Consider the following 17,500-nt stretch of genomic DNA (forward strand, 5'->3'; position numbering starts at 1 on the left):
ATATTCAAGTGCTGAGCGATTAGTGTTTTTTTGAGGTCAGTTTCGGTTCGATTCTGAAAAACATTGATCAGGGTTTTCGGGTTTTGATCATTTAAAAAACAAACATTAAATGTGATATTTATTATGTGGGTTGAATGCTTTAACGACACAGAATAAAACATTTAATACAAGTCCCATGACGGTAGTGACTGTCTGTTACTGCTGGTCGATTATTAACCATCATTTACTAACTTTAATAAAATATAGCAGTTATTGTTTATATTACATTAGATTTATCTGATGACTTTATTATTTAATTCCAAGTCATCCTCTCGTCTTTGTAGAGCTGCTGTCTACGCTGTCTGACAACATCACTATTTCAGTAGTTCATTAAAGTAAATAAGGCTTTATGACTGCTGAATACCAACTATCAGTCACTTAGATCATGTATTTACAGGTAGAGATACCTGGTGAAGAAACTGCTCTCCATCCCTCTTGGTCACACTGGCTTCTACCTCTTCTGTCTCTGTCTGCCCCACACAGACCGGACAAGTAGGATATTACTGCACAGTTGGAGCTAGGAACACATGCATTTTGCTACACCCGCAATAATATCTGCTAAATATGTGTATGTGACCAATAAAATTAGATTTGATTGGATTATGGTCATTGTAGTTAATTAGTACGTTTTCTCAGCTAAACTATGTAGAATATTGGCCTGTTGGAAACTACATCTCCCTACTACATCGTTCAGGCTTGATCTGATTGATCTCTAGAGAAACTACAATTCCCTACTACATCGTTTGGGCTGGATCTGATTGATCTCTAGAGAAACTACAACTCCCTACTACACAGAGCTCATAGAAAAACTACAGAATGAAATGGAATTGAACCGAAGTTGGTCAATTAGTTGTTTAAAAAACGAATTACGGTTAATTGCTCAGCGCTAATATTTGTAGACAGATTATTAACATCCACAGACAACTGAATGTCTGATAAACATTGTAATAAAGGACTAGCTCTCTTCTTTGACCTCTGATTATTGGGACAGTTTTACGGTACAGGTTTCCACAGCCCAACCCTGTGGCCCCCCTCTTTCTCACTCACCTGTTTCCTCCCATGTTCCCCTGGGGCGGCCAACCGTTCATGTCAGGCGACGCCTGGAAAGTGGAGCTGCCCTGGCTCTGCTGTTGCATCATGGGTGACTGGGCATGGGCCATCCTAGGGGACAACAGCGGACTCTGGGGCGTGGCCTGACCACCAAACCCTCCGTCAGGCTGCTGGGACATACCTGGTAGGGTTAGAGGTCAGGGGTCAGGCCTGGGGGGAGGGTCAGGGTTAAAGGTCAAACAGGTCTGATCTAAAATGCTCCTGGGTGAAGTGTCCCTAGGTACAGATCTAGGATCAGCTTTCCCTTCTCCCAATCCTAACCTGTACACAGCGTTTCCCAAACTCGGTGTTGGGGACCGCAAGGCGTGCACGTTTTTTTTTTTTTTTTTTACCCTAACACCACACAACTGATTAACATAATCAAAGCTTAATGATGAGTCGATTATTTAAAAAAAAATCAGCTGTGTAGATCTAGGGCGGGGGGGGGGGGAAACTTGTACCCATTGGGGTCCCCAGGACCGAGTTTGGGAAACACTGCCTTAACCATTAGCGAGGAGAATGCTAAACTGACCCAAGGTCAGCGTCTAGAGGCGACTTCACCCTGGCCTACACCATCTAAAAACATAGCTCTAACACTGAGGTATCCATACATTTTATTATAATAATAAAAAATAAAAAAATACATTTAATTTATGACTCTCTTTTTCATTGAAAGACAATTGCAAAGTACCACAGTGAGTCTGATGTTGTTGTAACTGAAATATCTTCCCAAACTGATTACTAATGTTTAGGTCCCTGACGGATTTAAACTGAACACAAACGTGTACATTCGCTCCCAGTACTCTGAGTTAAAGAACAGTCAACGACACAGCTACAACTGATGAAACGGCCACAAACACACACAGTATATATACTCTCTCAGAACAGGAACAAGAAACTACTGACTGAAAAAAAAAATGGATTCAGTCATATTCAGTTACCTCTCTGACAGAATACAAAATGTCCTCTCAATAGTTAATGTATTAAGAGACAACACACACACACACACACACACACACACACACACACACACACACACACACACACACACACACACACACACACACACACACACACACACACACACACACACACACACACACACACACACACACACTCACCAAAACACAAGCAAAGCCTATAAAGATTCAGAGGTCATCTGTTAGGGATTAGGGCGTGTACAGGCATTCCAACGGGAGGGAATGCCAGCAGCATACCACCCTGCATACCACTACTGGCTTGCTTCTGAAGCTAAGCAGGGTTGGTCCTGGTCAGTCCCTGGATGGGAGACCAGATGCTGCTGGAAGTGGTGTTGGAGGGCCAGTAGGAGGCACTCCTTCCTCTGGTCTAAAAAATATCCCAATGCCCCCGGGCAGTGATTGGAGACACTGCCCTGTGTAGGGTGCCGTCTTTCGGATGGGACGTTAAACGGGTGTCCTGACTCTCTGAGGTCAATAAAGATCCCATGGCACTTATCGTAAGAGTAGGGGTGTTAACCCCGGTGTCCTGGCTAAATTCCCAATCTGGCCCTCAAACCATCATGGTCACCTAATAATCCCCAGTTTACAATTGGCTCATTCATCCCCCTCCTCTCCCCTGTAACTATTCCCCAGGTCGTTGCTGCAAATGAGAACGTGTTCTCAGTCAATTTACCTGGTAAAATAACGGTAAAATAAAATAAATAAATAAAGGGAGAGGACTACATGCACGTAAGTGGTCCTGTCCAAAAATCTACCCTATTCCTTACATAGTGCACTCCCCGTTGACCAGAGGGCTCTGTAGGGAATAGGGCGCCATTTTTGGGGGACACATATTTAGTGTGAGCAGCCGAGGATAGAGGGAGTGGAGGAATGCAAGGATGAGGGAGACCGGTGAGAGAGAGAGAGGGAGGGAGAGGGGTCAACCACACCACCACACTTTGTCACACAGGATCATTTTCAGATTAACCTGGGATTACATACTACACTGGGAGACTAAGGGGGATTAAAATCAGATTTATGTCTGATTAAATACTGATCTGATTGATATTCATTAAATGGGAAATTCAGTCATATCAAGCACCATTAAAAAGTCCCAATAAAATAGACAAACAGCACTGTAACATACTGTGTTTACAATGTTTGTAACGTGGAGTTTAAAATGTTATGTTTATCTTCTGATTTATAAAGGAACGTTTTTACTTTGCAATGTGGAAGTCTAAGTACCTTACGTTGAAACGCACTGACTGTAATCTTCTACATTTACACACATTGTCTATACACTGCTCAAAAAAATAAAGGGAACACTTAAACAACACAATGTAACTCCAAGTCAATCACACTTCTGTGAAATCAAACTGTCCACTTAGGAAGCAACACTGATTGACAATAAATTTCACATGCTGTTGTGCAAATGGAATAGACAACAGGTGGAAATTATAGGCAATTAGCAAGACACCCCCAATAAAGGAGTGGTTCAGCAGGTGGTGACCACAGACAACTTCTCAGTTCCTATGCTTCCTGGCTGATGTTTTGGTCACTTTTGAATGCTGGCGGTGCTCTCACTCTAGTGGTAGCATGAGACGGAGTCTACAACCCACACAAGTGGCTCAGGTAGTGCAGCTCATCCAGGATGGCACATCAATGCGAGCTGTGGCAAGAAGGTTTGCTGTGTCTGTCAGCGTAGTGTCCAGAGCATGGAGGCGCTACCAGGAGACAGGCCAGTACATCAGGAGATGTGGAGTAGGCCGTAGGAGGGCAACAACCCAGCAGCAGGACCGCTACCTCCGCCTTTGTGCAAGGAGGAGCACTGCCAGAGCCCTGCAAAATGACCTCCAGCAGGCCACAAATGTGCATGTGTCTGCTCAAACGGTCAGAAACAGACTCCATGAGGGTGGTATGAGGGCCCGACGTCCACAGGTGGGGATTGTGCTTACAGCCCAACATCGTGCAGGACGTTTGGCATTTGCCAGAGAACACCAAGATTGGCAAATTCGCCACTGGCGCCCTGTGCTCTTCACAGATGAAAGCAGGTTCACACTGAGCACATGTGACAGAGTCTGGAGACGCCGTGGAGAACGTTCTGCTGCCTGCAACATCCTCCAGCATGACCGGTTTGGCGGTGGGTCAGTCATGGTGTGGGGTGGCATTTCTTTGGGGGGTCGCACAGCCCTCCATGTGCTCGCCAGAGGTAGCCTGACTGCCATTAGGTACCGAGATAAGATCCTCAGACCCCTTGTGAGACCATATGCTGGTGCGGTTGGCCCTGGGTTCCTCCTAATGCAAGACAATGCTAGACCTCATGTGGCTGGAGTGTGTCAGAAGTTCCTGCAAGAGGAAGGCATTGATGCTATGGACTGGCCCGCCCGGTCCCCAGACCTGAATCCAATTGAGCACATCTGGGACATCATGTCTCGCTCCATCCACCAATGCCACGTTGCAGCACAGACTGTCCAGGAGTTGGCGGATGCTTTAGTCCAGGTCTGGGAGGAGATCTCAGGAGACCATCCGCCACCTCATCAGGAGCATGCCCAGGCGTTGTAGGGACGTCATACAGGCACGTGGGAGGCCACACACACTACTGAGCCTCATTTTGACTTGTTTTAAGGACATTACATCAAAGTTGGATCAGCCTGTAGTGTGGTTTTCCACTTTAATTTTGAGTGTGACTCCAAATCCAGACCTCCATGGGTTGACAAATTTGATTTCCATTGATCATTTTTGTGTGATTTTGTTGTCAGCACATTCAACTATGTAAAGAAAAAAGTATTTAATAAGAATATTTGATTCATTCAGATCTAGGATGTGTTATTTTAGTGTTCCCTTTATTTTTTTGAGCAGTGTATATTTTTCTACTGTATTATTGACTGTATGTTTGTTAAAATGTAACTCTGTGTTGTTGTTTGTGTCACACTGCTTTGCTTTATCTTTGGCCAGGTCGCAGTTGTAAATGAGAACTTGTTCTCAACTGGCCTACCTGGTTAAATAAAGGTGAAATAAAAACATTATAATAAATAAATGATCAGTGTCTGCTAAATGTACTTTGTATGGTACCGTTTTCTGTCCATCTACTGCCCTCTAGTGGAACATATGTTTTATGGCCTAAATCAGGATGACCAATCAGGATTGGCTATTAAATCAGGAGGACCAATCAGGATTGGCTATTAAATCAGGAGGACCAATCAGGAATGGCTATTAATCAGGAGGCGGATTAATCTATTTGTTATCAATGTAATGGTCATATGAGGGTGAGCAGCACAGCACTTATATTAAGCATGTAATGGTGTATGACTGGAGAGACACACCCCTGGGGTAGGGGGGTATGACTGGAGAGACACACCCCTGGGGTAGGGGGGAATGACTGGAGACACACACCCCTGGGGTAGGGGGGAATGACTGGAGACACACACCCCTGGGGTAGGGGGGAATGACTGGAGAGACACACCCCTGGGGTAGGGGGGTATGACTGGAGAGACACACCCCTGGGGTAGAGGGGTATGACTGGAGAGACACACCCCTGGGGTAGGGGGGGTATGACTGGAGAGACACACCCCTGGGGTAGGGGGGTATGACTGGAGAGACACACCCCTGGGGTAGACGGGTATGACTGGAGAGACACACCCCTGGGGTAGAGGGGTATGACTGGAGAGACACACCCCTGGGGTAGGGGGGGTATGACTGGAGAGACAGACCCCTGGGGTAGGGGGGTATGGCTGGAGAGACACACCCCTGGGGTAGGGGGGTATGACTGGAGAGACACACCCCTGGGGTAGGGGGGTATGACTGGAGAGACACACCCCTGGGGTAGGGGGGTATGACTGGAGAGACACACCCCTGGGGTAGGGGGGTATGACTGGAGAGACACACCCCTGGGGTAGGGGGGGTATGACTGGAGAGACACACCCCCGGGGTAGGGGGGTATGACTGGAGAGACACACCCCTGGGGTAGGGGGGTATGACTGGAGAGACACACCCCTGGGGTAGGGGGGTATGACTGGAGAGACACACCCCTGGGGTAGGGGGGTATGACTGGAGAGACACACCCCTGGGGTAGGGGGGGTATGACTGGAGAGACACACCCCCGGGGTAGGGGGGTATGACTGGAGAGACACACCCCTGGGGTAGGGGGGTATGACTGGAGAGACACACCCCTGGGGTAGGGGGGGAATGACTGGAGAGACACACCCCTGGGGTAGAGGGGTATGACTGGAGAGACACACCCCTGGGGTAGAGGGGTATGGCTGGAGAGACACACCCCTGGGGTAGGGGGGGAATGACTGGAGAGACACACCCCTGGGGTAGGGGGGGAATGACTGGAGAGACACACCCCTGGGGTAGGGGGGTGTGGCTGGTGGGTTGTAAGACCGTAGTACCTGAGTTTGGGAACTGAAAGGCACTGAGCTGCTGTACATGAGGGCTGACTACGGCCCCAAACTGTCCTGATCCCCCCATCATCATCATCATCTGGGAGGAAGGAGAGCCATGCAGGGCTTGGTGGGGGGGGAGAGAGGAGGGCAGGCTGGGCGAGAGGGAGGAGAAGGGGCTGGTAGAAGGGTGAGGAGGAGGGGGTGTGGCCAGGGCCGAGCCTGTACTGGTACCGTAGCTGGGTGGGAAGGGGAACTGCTGGGGGTTGGTGGTCTGTGGGATCCGAGGGTTACTCAGGCCTCCCGATAGGCCACTTGCAGCAGCCGCGGCGGCGGCCATATTGGGAGGTAGGTTGAGTCCCTGGGCTCTCATCACCGTGTTCCTCTGCTGCTGCTGCTGCTGCTGCTGCTGCTGTCTCTGGTGCTCCAGCTGGCGCTGCCGCAGGTGGTTATTGAGGAGTTCTCTCTGACGTTGTGCCAACATCTGTGCATTGATGGTCCCCTGGAAAGAGGAAGAAATAGGAGACGGAGATAGATTGAACAACTTCTACAAAATGATCATTGTTTTCTGGTGAATTAAAATACTGGTATTTCCGTTATTATCTGGTTACTGTGCGTGTCAGTAAATTACCTGGTTGGGTTGTTGGACTGTAGAGGTTATATTGATATATAATCCCAGTTACCTGGTTGGGTTGTAGAGGTTCATATTGATATATAATCCCAGTTACCTGGTTGGACTGTAGAGGTCCATATTGATATATAATCCCAGTTACCTGGTTGGACTGTAGAGGTTATATTGATATATAATCCCAGTTACCTGGTTGGGTTGTAGAGGTTCATATTGATATATAATCCCAGTTACCTGGTTGGGTTGTAGAGGTTCATATTGATATATAATCCCAGTTACCTGGTTGGACTGTAGAGGTTATATTGATATATAATCCCAGTTACCTGGTTGGGTTGTAGAGGTTCATATTGATATATAATCCCAGTTACCTGGTTGGACTGTAGAGGTCCATATTGATATATAATCCCAGTTACCTGGTTGGGTTGTTGGATTGTAGAGGTCCATATTGATATATAATCCCAGTTACCTGGTTGGGTTGTTGGACTGTAGAGGTCCATATTGATATATAATCCCAGTTACCTGGTTGGGGTTGTTGGACTGTAGATTTTGGTTCATATTGGACACTCCACTCATCTGGTTCATCATTGGTTGGCGATTCTGAGGAGAACGGGTAAACAGGCGTTTTACCATCACCACACATTGACATCAAGCTTCTGATGAAGCCATACAGGAGTCGGCACACTGCTTTCACATTTCCATGCATACCTCAGAGCTCTAGTATCCAACGTAACATCACCACTATTCAAGGCTGTGATACCCAAACAGCAAACCCACGTTGTGAAGACCTGACACAATGGGAGGATATAAACCCCTGTAGTAACCAGCTGTAACAGTCAGATATAAACCCTGTAGTAACAGTCAGATATAAACCCTGTAGTAACCAGCTGTAACAGTCAGATATAAACCCTGTAGTAACCAGTAGTAACAGTCAGATATAAACCCCTGTAGTAACCAGCTGTAACAGTCAGACATAAACCCTGTAGTAACCAGTTGTAACAGTCAGATATAAACCCTGTAGTAACCAGTTGTAACAGTCAGATATAAACCCTGTAGTAACCAGTTGTAACAGTCAGATATAAACCCTGTAGTAACCAGTTGTAACAGTCAGATATATAGTAACCAGTTGTAACAGTCAGATATAAACCCTGTAGTAACCAGTAGTAACAGTCAGATATAAACCCTGTAGTAACCAGTAGTAACAGTCAGATATAAACCCCTGTAGTAACCAGTTGTAACAGTCAGATATATACCCTGTAGTAACCAGCTGTAACAGTCAGATATAAACCCCTGTAGTAACCAGTAGTAACAGTCAGATATAAACCCTGTAGTAACCAGTAGTAACAGTCAGATATAAACCCTGTTGTAACCAGCTGTAACAGTCAGATATAAACCCTGTAGTAACCAGTTGTAACAGTCAGATAAATAGTAACCAGTTGTAACAGTCAGATATAAACCCTGTTGTAACCAGCTGTAACAGTCAGATATAAACCCTGTAGTAACCAGTTGTAACAGTCAGATATATAGTAACCAGTTGTAACAGTCAGATATAAACCCTGTAGTAACCTGTTGTAACAGTCAGATATATAGTAACCAGTTGTAACAGTCAGATATAAACCCTGTAGTAACCAGCTGTAACAGTCAGATATATACCCTGTAGTAACCAGTTGTAACAGTCAGATATAAACCCTGTAGTAACCAGTTGTAACAGTCAGATATAAACCCTGTAGTAACCAGCTGTAACAGTCAGATATATACCCTGTAGTAACCAGTTGTAACAGTCAGATATAAACCCTGTAGTAACCTGTTGTAACAGTCAGATATATAGTAACCAGTTGTAACAGTCAGATATAAACCCTGTAGTAACCTGTTGTAACAGTCAGATATATAGTAACCTGTTGTAACAGTCAGATATAACCCCTGTAGTAACCAGTAGTAACAGTCAGATATAACCCCTGTAGTAACCAGTAGTAACAGTCAGATATAAACCCTGTAGTAACCAGTAGTAACAGTCAGATATAAACCCCTGTAGTAACCAGTTGTAACAGTCAGATATATAGTAACCAGTTGTAACAGTCAGATATAAACCCTGTAGTAACCAGTTGTAACAGTCAGATATAAACCCTGTAGTAACCCGTTGTAACAGTCAGATATATAGTAACCAGTTGTAACAGTCAGATATATAGTAACCAGTTGTAACAGTCAGATATAAACCCTGTAGTAACCAGTTGTAACAGTCAGATATATAGTAACCAGTTGTAACAGTCAGATATAAACCCTGTAGTAACCAGTTGTAACAGTCAGATATAAACCCTGTAGTAACCAGTTGTAACAGTCAGATATAAACCCTGTAGTAACCAGTAGTAACAGTCAGATATATAGTAACCAGTTGTAACAGTCAGATATAAACCCTGTAGTAACCAGTTGTAACAGTCAGATATATAGTAACCTGTTGTAACAGTCAGATATAAACCCCTGTAGTAACCTGTTGTAACAGTCAGATATAAACCCCTGTAGTAACCAGTTGTAACAGTCAGATATATAGTAACCAGTTGTAACAGTCAGATATAAATCCCTGTAGTAACCTGTTGTAACAGTCAGATATAAACCCCTGTAGTAACCAGTTGTAACAGTCAGGTATATAGTAACCAGTTGTAACAGTCAGATATAAACCCTGTAGTAACCAGTTGTAACAGTCAGATATAAACCCTGTAGTAACCAGTTGTAACAGTCAGATATAAACCCTGTAGTAACCTGTTGTAACAGTCAGATATATAGTAACCAGTTGTAACAGTCAGATATAAACCCTGTAGTAACCAGTTGTAACAGTCAGATATAACCCCTGTAGTAACCAGTTGTAACAGTCAGATATAAACCCTGTAGTAACCTGTTGTAACAGTCAGATATAAACCCTGTAGTAACCAGTTGTAACAGTCAGATATATAGTAACCAGTTGTAACAGTCAGATAAATAGTAACCAGTTGTAACAGTCAGATATATAGTAACCAGTTGTAACAGTCAGATATAAACCCTGTAGTAACCAGTTGTAACAGTCAGATATATAGTAACCAGTTGTAACAGTCAGATATAAACCCTGTAGTAACCAGTTGTAACAGTCAGATATAAACCCTGTAGTAACCAGTAGTAACAGTCAGATATATAGTAACCAGTTGTAACAGTCAGATATAAACCCCTGTAGTAACCTGTTGTAACAGTCAGATATATAGTAACCTGTTGTAACAGTCAGATATAAACCCTGTAGTAACCAGTTGTAACAGTCAGATATATAGTAACCAGTTGTAACAGTCAGATATAAACCCTGTAGTAACCTGTTGTAACAGTCAGATATATAGTAACCAGTTGTAACAGTCAGATATAAACCCTGTAGTAACCAGTTGTAACAGTCAGATATAAACCCTGTAGTAACCTGTTGTAACAGTCAGATATAAACCCTGTAGTAACCAGTTGTAACAGTCAGATATAAACCCTGTAGTAACCAGTTGTAACAGTCAGATACAAACCCTGTAGTAACCAGCTGTAACAGTCAGATATAAACCCCTGTAGTAACCAGTAGTAACAGTCAGATATAAACCCCTGTAGTAACCAGTTGTAACAGTCAGATATATAGTAACCTGTTGTAACAGTCAGATATAAACCCTGTAGTAACCAGTTGTAACAGTCAGATATATAGTAACCAGTTGTAACAGTCAGATATAAACCCTGTAGTAACCAGTTGTAACAGTCAGATATAAACCCTGTAGTAACCAGTTGTACCAGTCAGATATAAACCCTGTAGTAACCTGTTGTAACAGTCAGATATAACCCCTGTAGTAACCAGTTGTAACAGTCAGATATATAGTAACCTGTTGTAACAGTCAGATATAAACCCTGTAGTAACCAGTTGTAACAGTCAGATATATAGTAACCTGTTATAACAGTCAGATATAAACCCTGTAGTAACCAGTTGTAACAGTCAGATATAAACCCTGTAGTAACCAGTTGTACCAGTCAGATATAAACCCTGTAGTAACCAGTTGTAACAGTCAGATATATAGTAACCAGTTTTAACAGTCAGATATAAACCCCTGTAGTAACCAGTTGTAACAGTCAGATATAACCCCTGTAGTAACCAGTTGTAACAGTCAGATATAAACCCTGTAGTAACCTGTTGTAACAGTCAGATATAAACCCCTGTAGTAACCAGTTGTAACAATCAGATATAAACCCTGTAGTAACCAGTTGTAACAGTCAGATATATAGTAACCAGTTGTAACAGTCAGATATAAACCCTGTAGTAACCAGTTGTAACAATCAGATATAAACCCTGTAGTAACCAGTTGTAACAGTCAGATATATAGTACCCTGTAGTAACAGTCAGATATAAACCCTGTAGTAACCAGTTGTAACAGTTAGATATAAACCCTGTAGTAACCAGTTGTAACAGTCAGATATAAACCCTGTAGTAACCTGTTGTAACAGTCAGATATAAACCCTGTAGTAACCAGTTGTAACAGTCAGATATATAGTAACCAGTTGTAACAGTTAGATATAAACCCTGTAGTAACCAGTTGTAACAGTCAGATATAAACCCTGTAGTAACCAGTAGTAACAGTCAGATATAAACCCTGTAGTAACCAGTAGTAACAGTCAGATATATAGTGACCAGTTGTAACAGTCAGATATAAACCCTGTAGTAACCAGTAGTAACAGTCAGATATATAGTAACCAGTTGTAACAGTCAGATATAAACCCTGTAGTAACCAGTTGTAACAGTCAGATATATAGTAACCAGTAGTAACAGTCAGATATAAACCCCTGTAGTAACCAGTTGTAACAGTCAGATATAAACCCTGTAGTAACCAGTTGTAACAGTCAGATATATAGTAACCAGTAGTAACAGTCAGATATAAACCCTGTAGTAACCAGTTGTAACAGTCAGATATAAACCCTGTAGTAACCAGTTGTAACAGTCAGATATAAACCCTGTAGTAACCAGTTGTAACAGTCAGATATAAATCCCCGTCTCTCGGTCAGTCCGTCTCTCCGTCCTTCCGTCTCTCCGTCCTTCCGTCTTTCTGTCCGTCTCTCCCTCGGTCCGTCTTTCCCTCCGTCCGTCCGTCCCTCCGTCCGTCCGTCCCTCCGTCTCTCCCTCCGTCCGTCCCTCCGTCTCTCTCTCCGTCCGTCTCTCCCTCCGTCCGTCCGTCTCTCCCTCCGTCCGTCCGTCTCTCCCTCCGTCCGTCCGTCTCTCCCTCCGTCCGTCCGTCTCTCCCTCCGTCCGTCCGTCTCTCCCTCCGTCCGTCCGTCTCTCCCTCCGTCCGTCCGTCTCTCCCTCCGTCCGTCCGTCTCTCCCTCCGTCCGTCCGTCTCTCCCTCCGTCCGTCCGTCTCTCCCTCCGTCCGTCCGTCTGTCCCTCCGTCCGTCCGTCTGTCCCTCCGTCCGTCCGTCTGTCCCTCCGTCCGTCCGTCTGTCCCTCCGTCCGTCCGTCTGTCCCTCCGTCCGTCCGTCTCTCCCTCCGTCTCTCCCTCCCTCCGTCCGTCCGTCCGTCCCTCGGTCCGTCTCTCCCTCCGTCCGTCTCTCGGCCTGTCTCTCCGTCTCTCCCTCCCTCCGTCCGTCTCTCCGTCCGTCTGTCCCTCCGTCCGTCTGTCCCTCCGTCCGTCCGTCCCTCCGTCTCTCCGTCCGTCCGTCCGTCCCTCCGTCCGTCCGTCCCTCCGTCTCTCCGTCCGTCCGTCTCTCCGTCCGTCCGTCCCTCCGTCCGTCCGTCCGTCCCTCCGTCCGTCCGTCCCTCCGTCCGTCCGTCCCTCCGTCCGTCCGTCCGTCCCTCCGTCCGTCCGTCCGTCCGTCCCTCCGTCTCTCCGTCCGTCCCTCTCTCCGTCCGTCCGTCCCTCTCTCCGTCCGTCCGTCCCTCTCTCCGTCCGTCCGTCCCTCTCTCCGTCCGTCCGTCCCTCTCTCCGTCCGTCTCTCCGTCCGTCCGTCCGTCCCTCTCTCCGTCCGTCTCTACGTCCGTCCGTCTCTCCGTCCGTCCGTCTCTCCGTCCGTCCGTCTGTCCGTCCGTCCGTCTCTACGTCCCTCCGTCTCTACGTCCCTCCGTCCGTCCGTCTCTACGTCCGTCCGTCCGTCCGTCTCTCCGTCCGTCCGTCTCTCCGTCCGTCCGTCTCTCCGTCCGTCCGTCTCTCCGTCCGTCCGTCCGTCTCTCCGTCCGTCCGTCCGTCTCTCCGTCCGTCCGTCCGTCTCTCCGTCCGTCCGTCCGTCCCTCCGTCCGTCCGTCTCTCCGTCCGTCCGTCTCTCCGTCCGTCCGTCTCTCCGTCCGTCCGTCTCTCCGTCCGTCCGTCCGTCTCTCCGTCCGTCTCTCCGTCCATCCGTCTCTCCGTCCGTCCGTCTCTCCGTCCGTCCGTCCGTCCCTCCGTCCGTCCCTCCGTCCGTCCGTCCGTCTCTCCGTCCGTCCGTCCGTCTCTCCGTCCGTCCGTCTCTCCGTCCGTCCGTCTCTCCGTCCGTCCGTCCGTCTCTCCGTCCGTCCGTCTCTCCGTCCGTCCGTCTCTCCGTCCGTCCGTCTCTCCGTCCGTCCGTCCCGTCCGTCCGTCCGTCCGTCTCTCCGTCCGTCCGTCCGTCTCTCCGTCCGTCCGTCCGTCTCTCCGTCCGTCCGTCCGTCTCTCCGTCCGTCCGTCCGTCTCTCCGTCCGTCCGTCCGTCTCTCCGTCCGTCCGTCCGTCTCTCCGTCCGTCCGTCTCTCCGTCCGTCCGTCTCTCCGTCCGTCCGTCTCTCCGTCCGTCCGTCCGTCTCTCCGTCCGTCCGTCCGTCTCTCCGTCCGTCCGTCCGTCTCTCCGTCCCTCCGTCCGTCTCTCCGTCCCTCCGTCCGTCCGTCCGTCTCTCCGTCCGTCCGTCCGTCCGTCTCTCCGTCCGTCCGTCCGTCTCTCCGTCCGTCCGTCCGTCTCTCCGTCCGTCCGTCCGTCTCTCCGTCCGTCCGTCCGTCTCTCCGTCCGTCCGTCCGTCTCTCCGTCCGTCCGTCCGTCTCTCCGTCCGTCCGTCCGTCTCTCCGTCCGTCCGTCCGTCTGTCTCTCCGTCCGTCCGTCTGTCTCTCCGTCCGTCCGTCCGTCTGTCTCTCCGTCCGTCCGTCCGTCTGTCTCTCCGTCCGTCCGTCCGTCTGTCTGTCTGTTTGTCTCTCCGTCCGTCTGTCTGTCTCTCCGTCCGTCTGTCTGTCTCTCCGTCCGTCTGTCTCTCCGTCCGTCTGTCTGTCTGTCTGTCTCAGTACCTGTTGTACCTGTAGCCGGTGCTGCAGCTGTAACCTCAGTGTATTAGGCTGGTTAGGAACCACCGCTTGGGGCCTCAGCCTCATGATGGGGTATCCTGGTCTGGGGCCCATCTGACCAGCCATTGGGTGGAAACCTTGACCTGTGGGTAGAGGAGGGAAATTAGAACTTTTTCATGGCTCTCTTCTCCCTTTGCAGCAGGCTTATAGTGAACAATGTGTTTGGAATATCGAATTGCAATACATATTGATTCGTAACTCGTATTGTGGTAAAATTTAATTGTGTGGTCCCTGCCAATTCCCACCACTACCTGTGGGGTCCTGCATGGGTCCGCTGGGCCCAGGGCCATGGTACCCTCTCTGGGCTAGAAGGGAGCCAGGTGTGGGGTCCTGCATGGGTCCGCCGGGCCCAGGGCCGTGGTACCCTCTCTGGGCTAGATGGGAGCCAGGTGGCGGTTCCTGCTGGTGCTGCTGGCCGTACACTGGAGGCTTCTGGTCCAATAACATGGACGGGTCTGAAGAGAACTGATCTACAGACTGACCCTGTTGGGAGAGAAGAGAGGGATGAGAAAGAGGAGAGAGGGACGAGAAGGAGAGGAGAGAGGGATGAGAAAGAGGAGAGGAGAGAGGGATCAGAAGGAGAGGAGAGAGGGATGAGAAAGAGGAGAGAGGGACGAGAAGGAGAGGAGAGAGGGACGAGAAGGAGAGAGGAGAGAGGGGTGAGAAGGAGAGAGAGATGAGAAAGAGGAGAGGAGAGAGGGATGAGAAAGACGAGAGGAGAGAGGGACGAGAAGGAGAGGAGAGAGGGATGAGAAAGAGGAGAGAGGAACGAGAAGGAGAGGAGAGAAGGATGAGAAAGAGGAGAGAGGGATGAGAAGGAGGAGAGAGGGATGAGAAGGAGGAGAGGAGAGGGATGAGAAGGAGAGGAGAGGGATGAGAAAGAGGAGAGGAGAGAGGGATTTGAGAAAAAGGAGAGAGAGGGGTGAGAAGGAGAGGAAAGAGGAGTGAGAAGGAGGAGAGAGGGATGAGAAGGAGAGGAGAGAGGGGTGAGAAGGAGGAGAGAGGGGTGAGAAGGAGGAGAGAGGGATGAGAAAGAGAGGAGAGAGGGGTGAGAAGGAGGAGAGAGGGATGAGAGGAGAGAGGGGTGAGAAGGAGAGGAGAGAGGGATGAGAAGGAGAGGAGAGAGGGGTGAGAAGTATCAAATGATAGATGTAAAAGAGGGAACATCCAAGGAGCTACAGAAACATTTGAGGGAGCAGAGAAAGAAGAGATGGAAGAGCTGAAAAAGAGGACAAAAAGAAGGAAGAGTAAGGACAGAGATGGTAGAGTGAAGACAGAGATGGTAGAGTAAGGACAGAGCTGCTAGAGTGAGGACAGAGATGGTAGTGTGAAGACAGAGCTGGTAGAGTAAGGACAGAGCTGGTAGAGTAAGGACAGAGCTGGTAGAGTAAGGACAGAGATGGTAGAGTGAAGACAGAGATGGTAGAGTAAGGACAGAGCTGGTAGAGTAAGGACAGAGATGGTAGAGTGAAGACAGAGATGGTAGTGTGAAGACAGAGATGGTAGAGTAAGGACAGAGCTGGTAGAGTAAGGACAGAGCTGGTAGAGTAAGGACAGAGATGGTAGAGTGAAGACAGAGCTGGTAGAGTAAGGACAGAGCTGGTAGAGTGAGGACAGAGATGGTAGAGTGAAGACAGAGCTGGTAGAGTGAGGATAGAGATGGTAGAGTAAGGACAGAGCTGGTAGAGTAAGGACAGAGCTGGTAGAGTGAGGACAAAGATGGTAGAGTGAAGACAGAGATGGTAGAGTAAGGACAGAGCTGGTAGAGTGAGGACAGAGATGGTAGAGTGAAGACAGAGCTGGTAGAGTAAGGACAGAGATGGTAGAGTAAGGACAGAGATGGTAGAGTGAAGACAGAGATGGTAGAGTAAGGACAGAGCTGGTAGAGTGAGGACAGAGATGGTAGAGTGAAGACAGAGCTGGTAGAGTAAGGACAGAGATGGTAGAGTGAGGACAGAGATGGTAGAGTAAGGACAGAGCTGGTAGAGTGAGGACAAAGATGGTAGAGTGAAGACAGAGATGGTAGAGTAAGGACAGAGCTGGTAGAGTGGGGACAGAGATGGTAGAGTGGGGACAGAGATGGTAGAGTGGGGACAGAGATGGTAGAGTGGGGACAGAGATGGTAGAGTGGGGACAGAGATGGTAGAGTAAGGACAGAGCTGGTAGAGTGAAGACAGAGATGGCAGAGTAAGGACAGAGATGGCAGAGTAAGGACAGAGCTGGTAGAGTGAAGACAGAGATGGTAGAGTAAGGACAGAGATGGTAGAGTAAGGACAGAGCTGGTAGAGTAAGGACAGAGATGGCAGAGTAAGGACAGAGCTGGTAGAGTGAAGACAGAGATGGTAGAGTAAGGACAGAGCTGGTAGAGTAAGGACAGAGCTGGTAGAGTGAGGACAAAGATGGCAGAGTAAGGACAGAGATGGCAGAGTAAGGACAGAGCTGGTAGAGTGAAGACAGAGATGGCAGAGTAAGGACAGAGCTGGTAGAGTGAAGACAGAGATGGTAGAGTAAGGACAGAGATGGTAGAGTGGGGACAGAGATGGCAGAGTAAGGACAGAGACGGTGGAGAAGGAGAAAAGATGGAAGAGTGGACAAGAAAGAAGGATGACAGATAGATGGGAACTAGTGAGAGGAGAGTGATTCTGACATGTCCCACCAGACCAGGTATAAAGAGATCAGAGATGGTGGAGAGTGATTCTCCTGTCAGAGATATTAAACTCTTAAGACAAAGGAAGAAAGGACAGAGGGCTTTTCTTAATTGGATTGCTCAACTCCTCTTTCCTCAAAGGTAATCAAGGAGAGGTGGTGAGGAGAGGGAACGTGGATGAAAATGTGCTTGTATGAAATGAGACTCCTTCTCCACTCAGGCCAATGACATTTATAAATGTGTGAAGGGATCACATTAAGTTAGTTGTGCAAGTCATTTTCTAGATTAATAATAAGAAACATATTGTGTCAAAAAACAGGTGTATATTGTTCTCCTTTGACGAAACAAAAGCTGATTCAAAACGGGGTGTGGCAGATTTCAAAACTCTTCCGAAGGACTCAGGTAGGATACACATCACTATAGTCAATGAAAGGACGGAGGAGAGGCGGTGGAGGACG

The 17,500-nt window shown here is 47.9% G+C and overlaps 1 protein-coding gene across 1 annotated transcript in view; it reads right to left on the reverse strand.

Annotated features, from left to right (window-relative positions):
* The window catches only part of LOC129858943 (nuclear receptor coactivator 2-like), a gene marked incomplete in the record, with an annotated part of 197,553 nt that overhangs the window by 25,087 nt on the left and 154,966 nt on the right, over window positions 1–17,500 (reverse strand). Inside the window, 5 exon segments of the mRNA XM_055928189.1 lie at window positions 1,087–1,270; window positions 6,704–6,971; window positions 7,617–7,694; window positions 14,339–14,478; window positions 14,647–14,878. Coding sequence (XP_055784164.1) covers window positions 1,087–1,270; window positions 6,704–6,971; window positions 7,617–7,694; window positions 14,339–14,478; window positions 14,647–14,878 — 902 coding nt within the window.

This window comes from Salvelinus fontinalis, chromosome 7 (assembly GCF_029448725.1).
Source record: "Salvelinus fontinalis isolate EN_2023a chromosome 7, ASM2944872v1, whole genome shotgun sequence".
In the NCBI taxonomy this organism is placed as follows: domain Eukaryota; kingdom Metazoa; phylum Chordata; class Actinopteri; order Salmoniformes; family Salmonidae; genus Salvelinus; species Salvelinus fontinalis.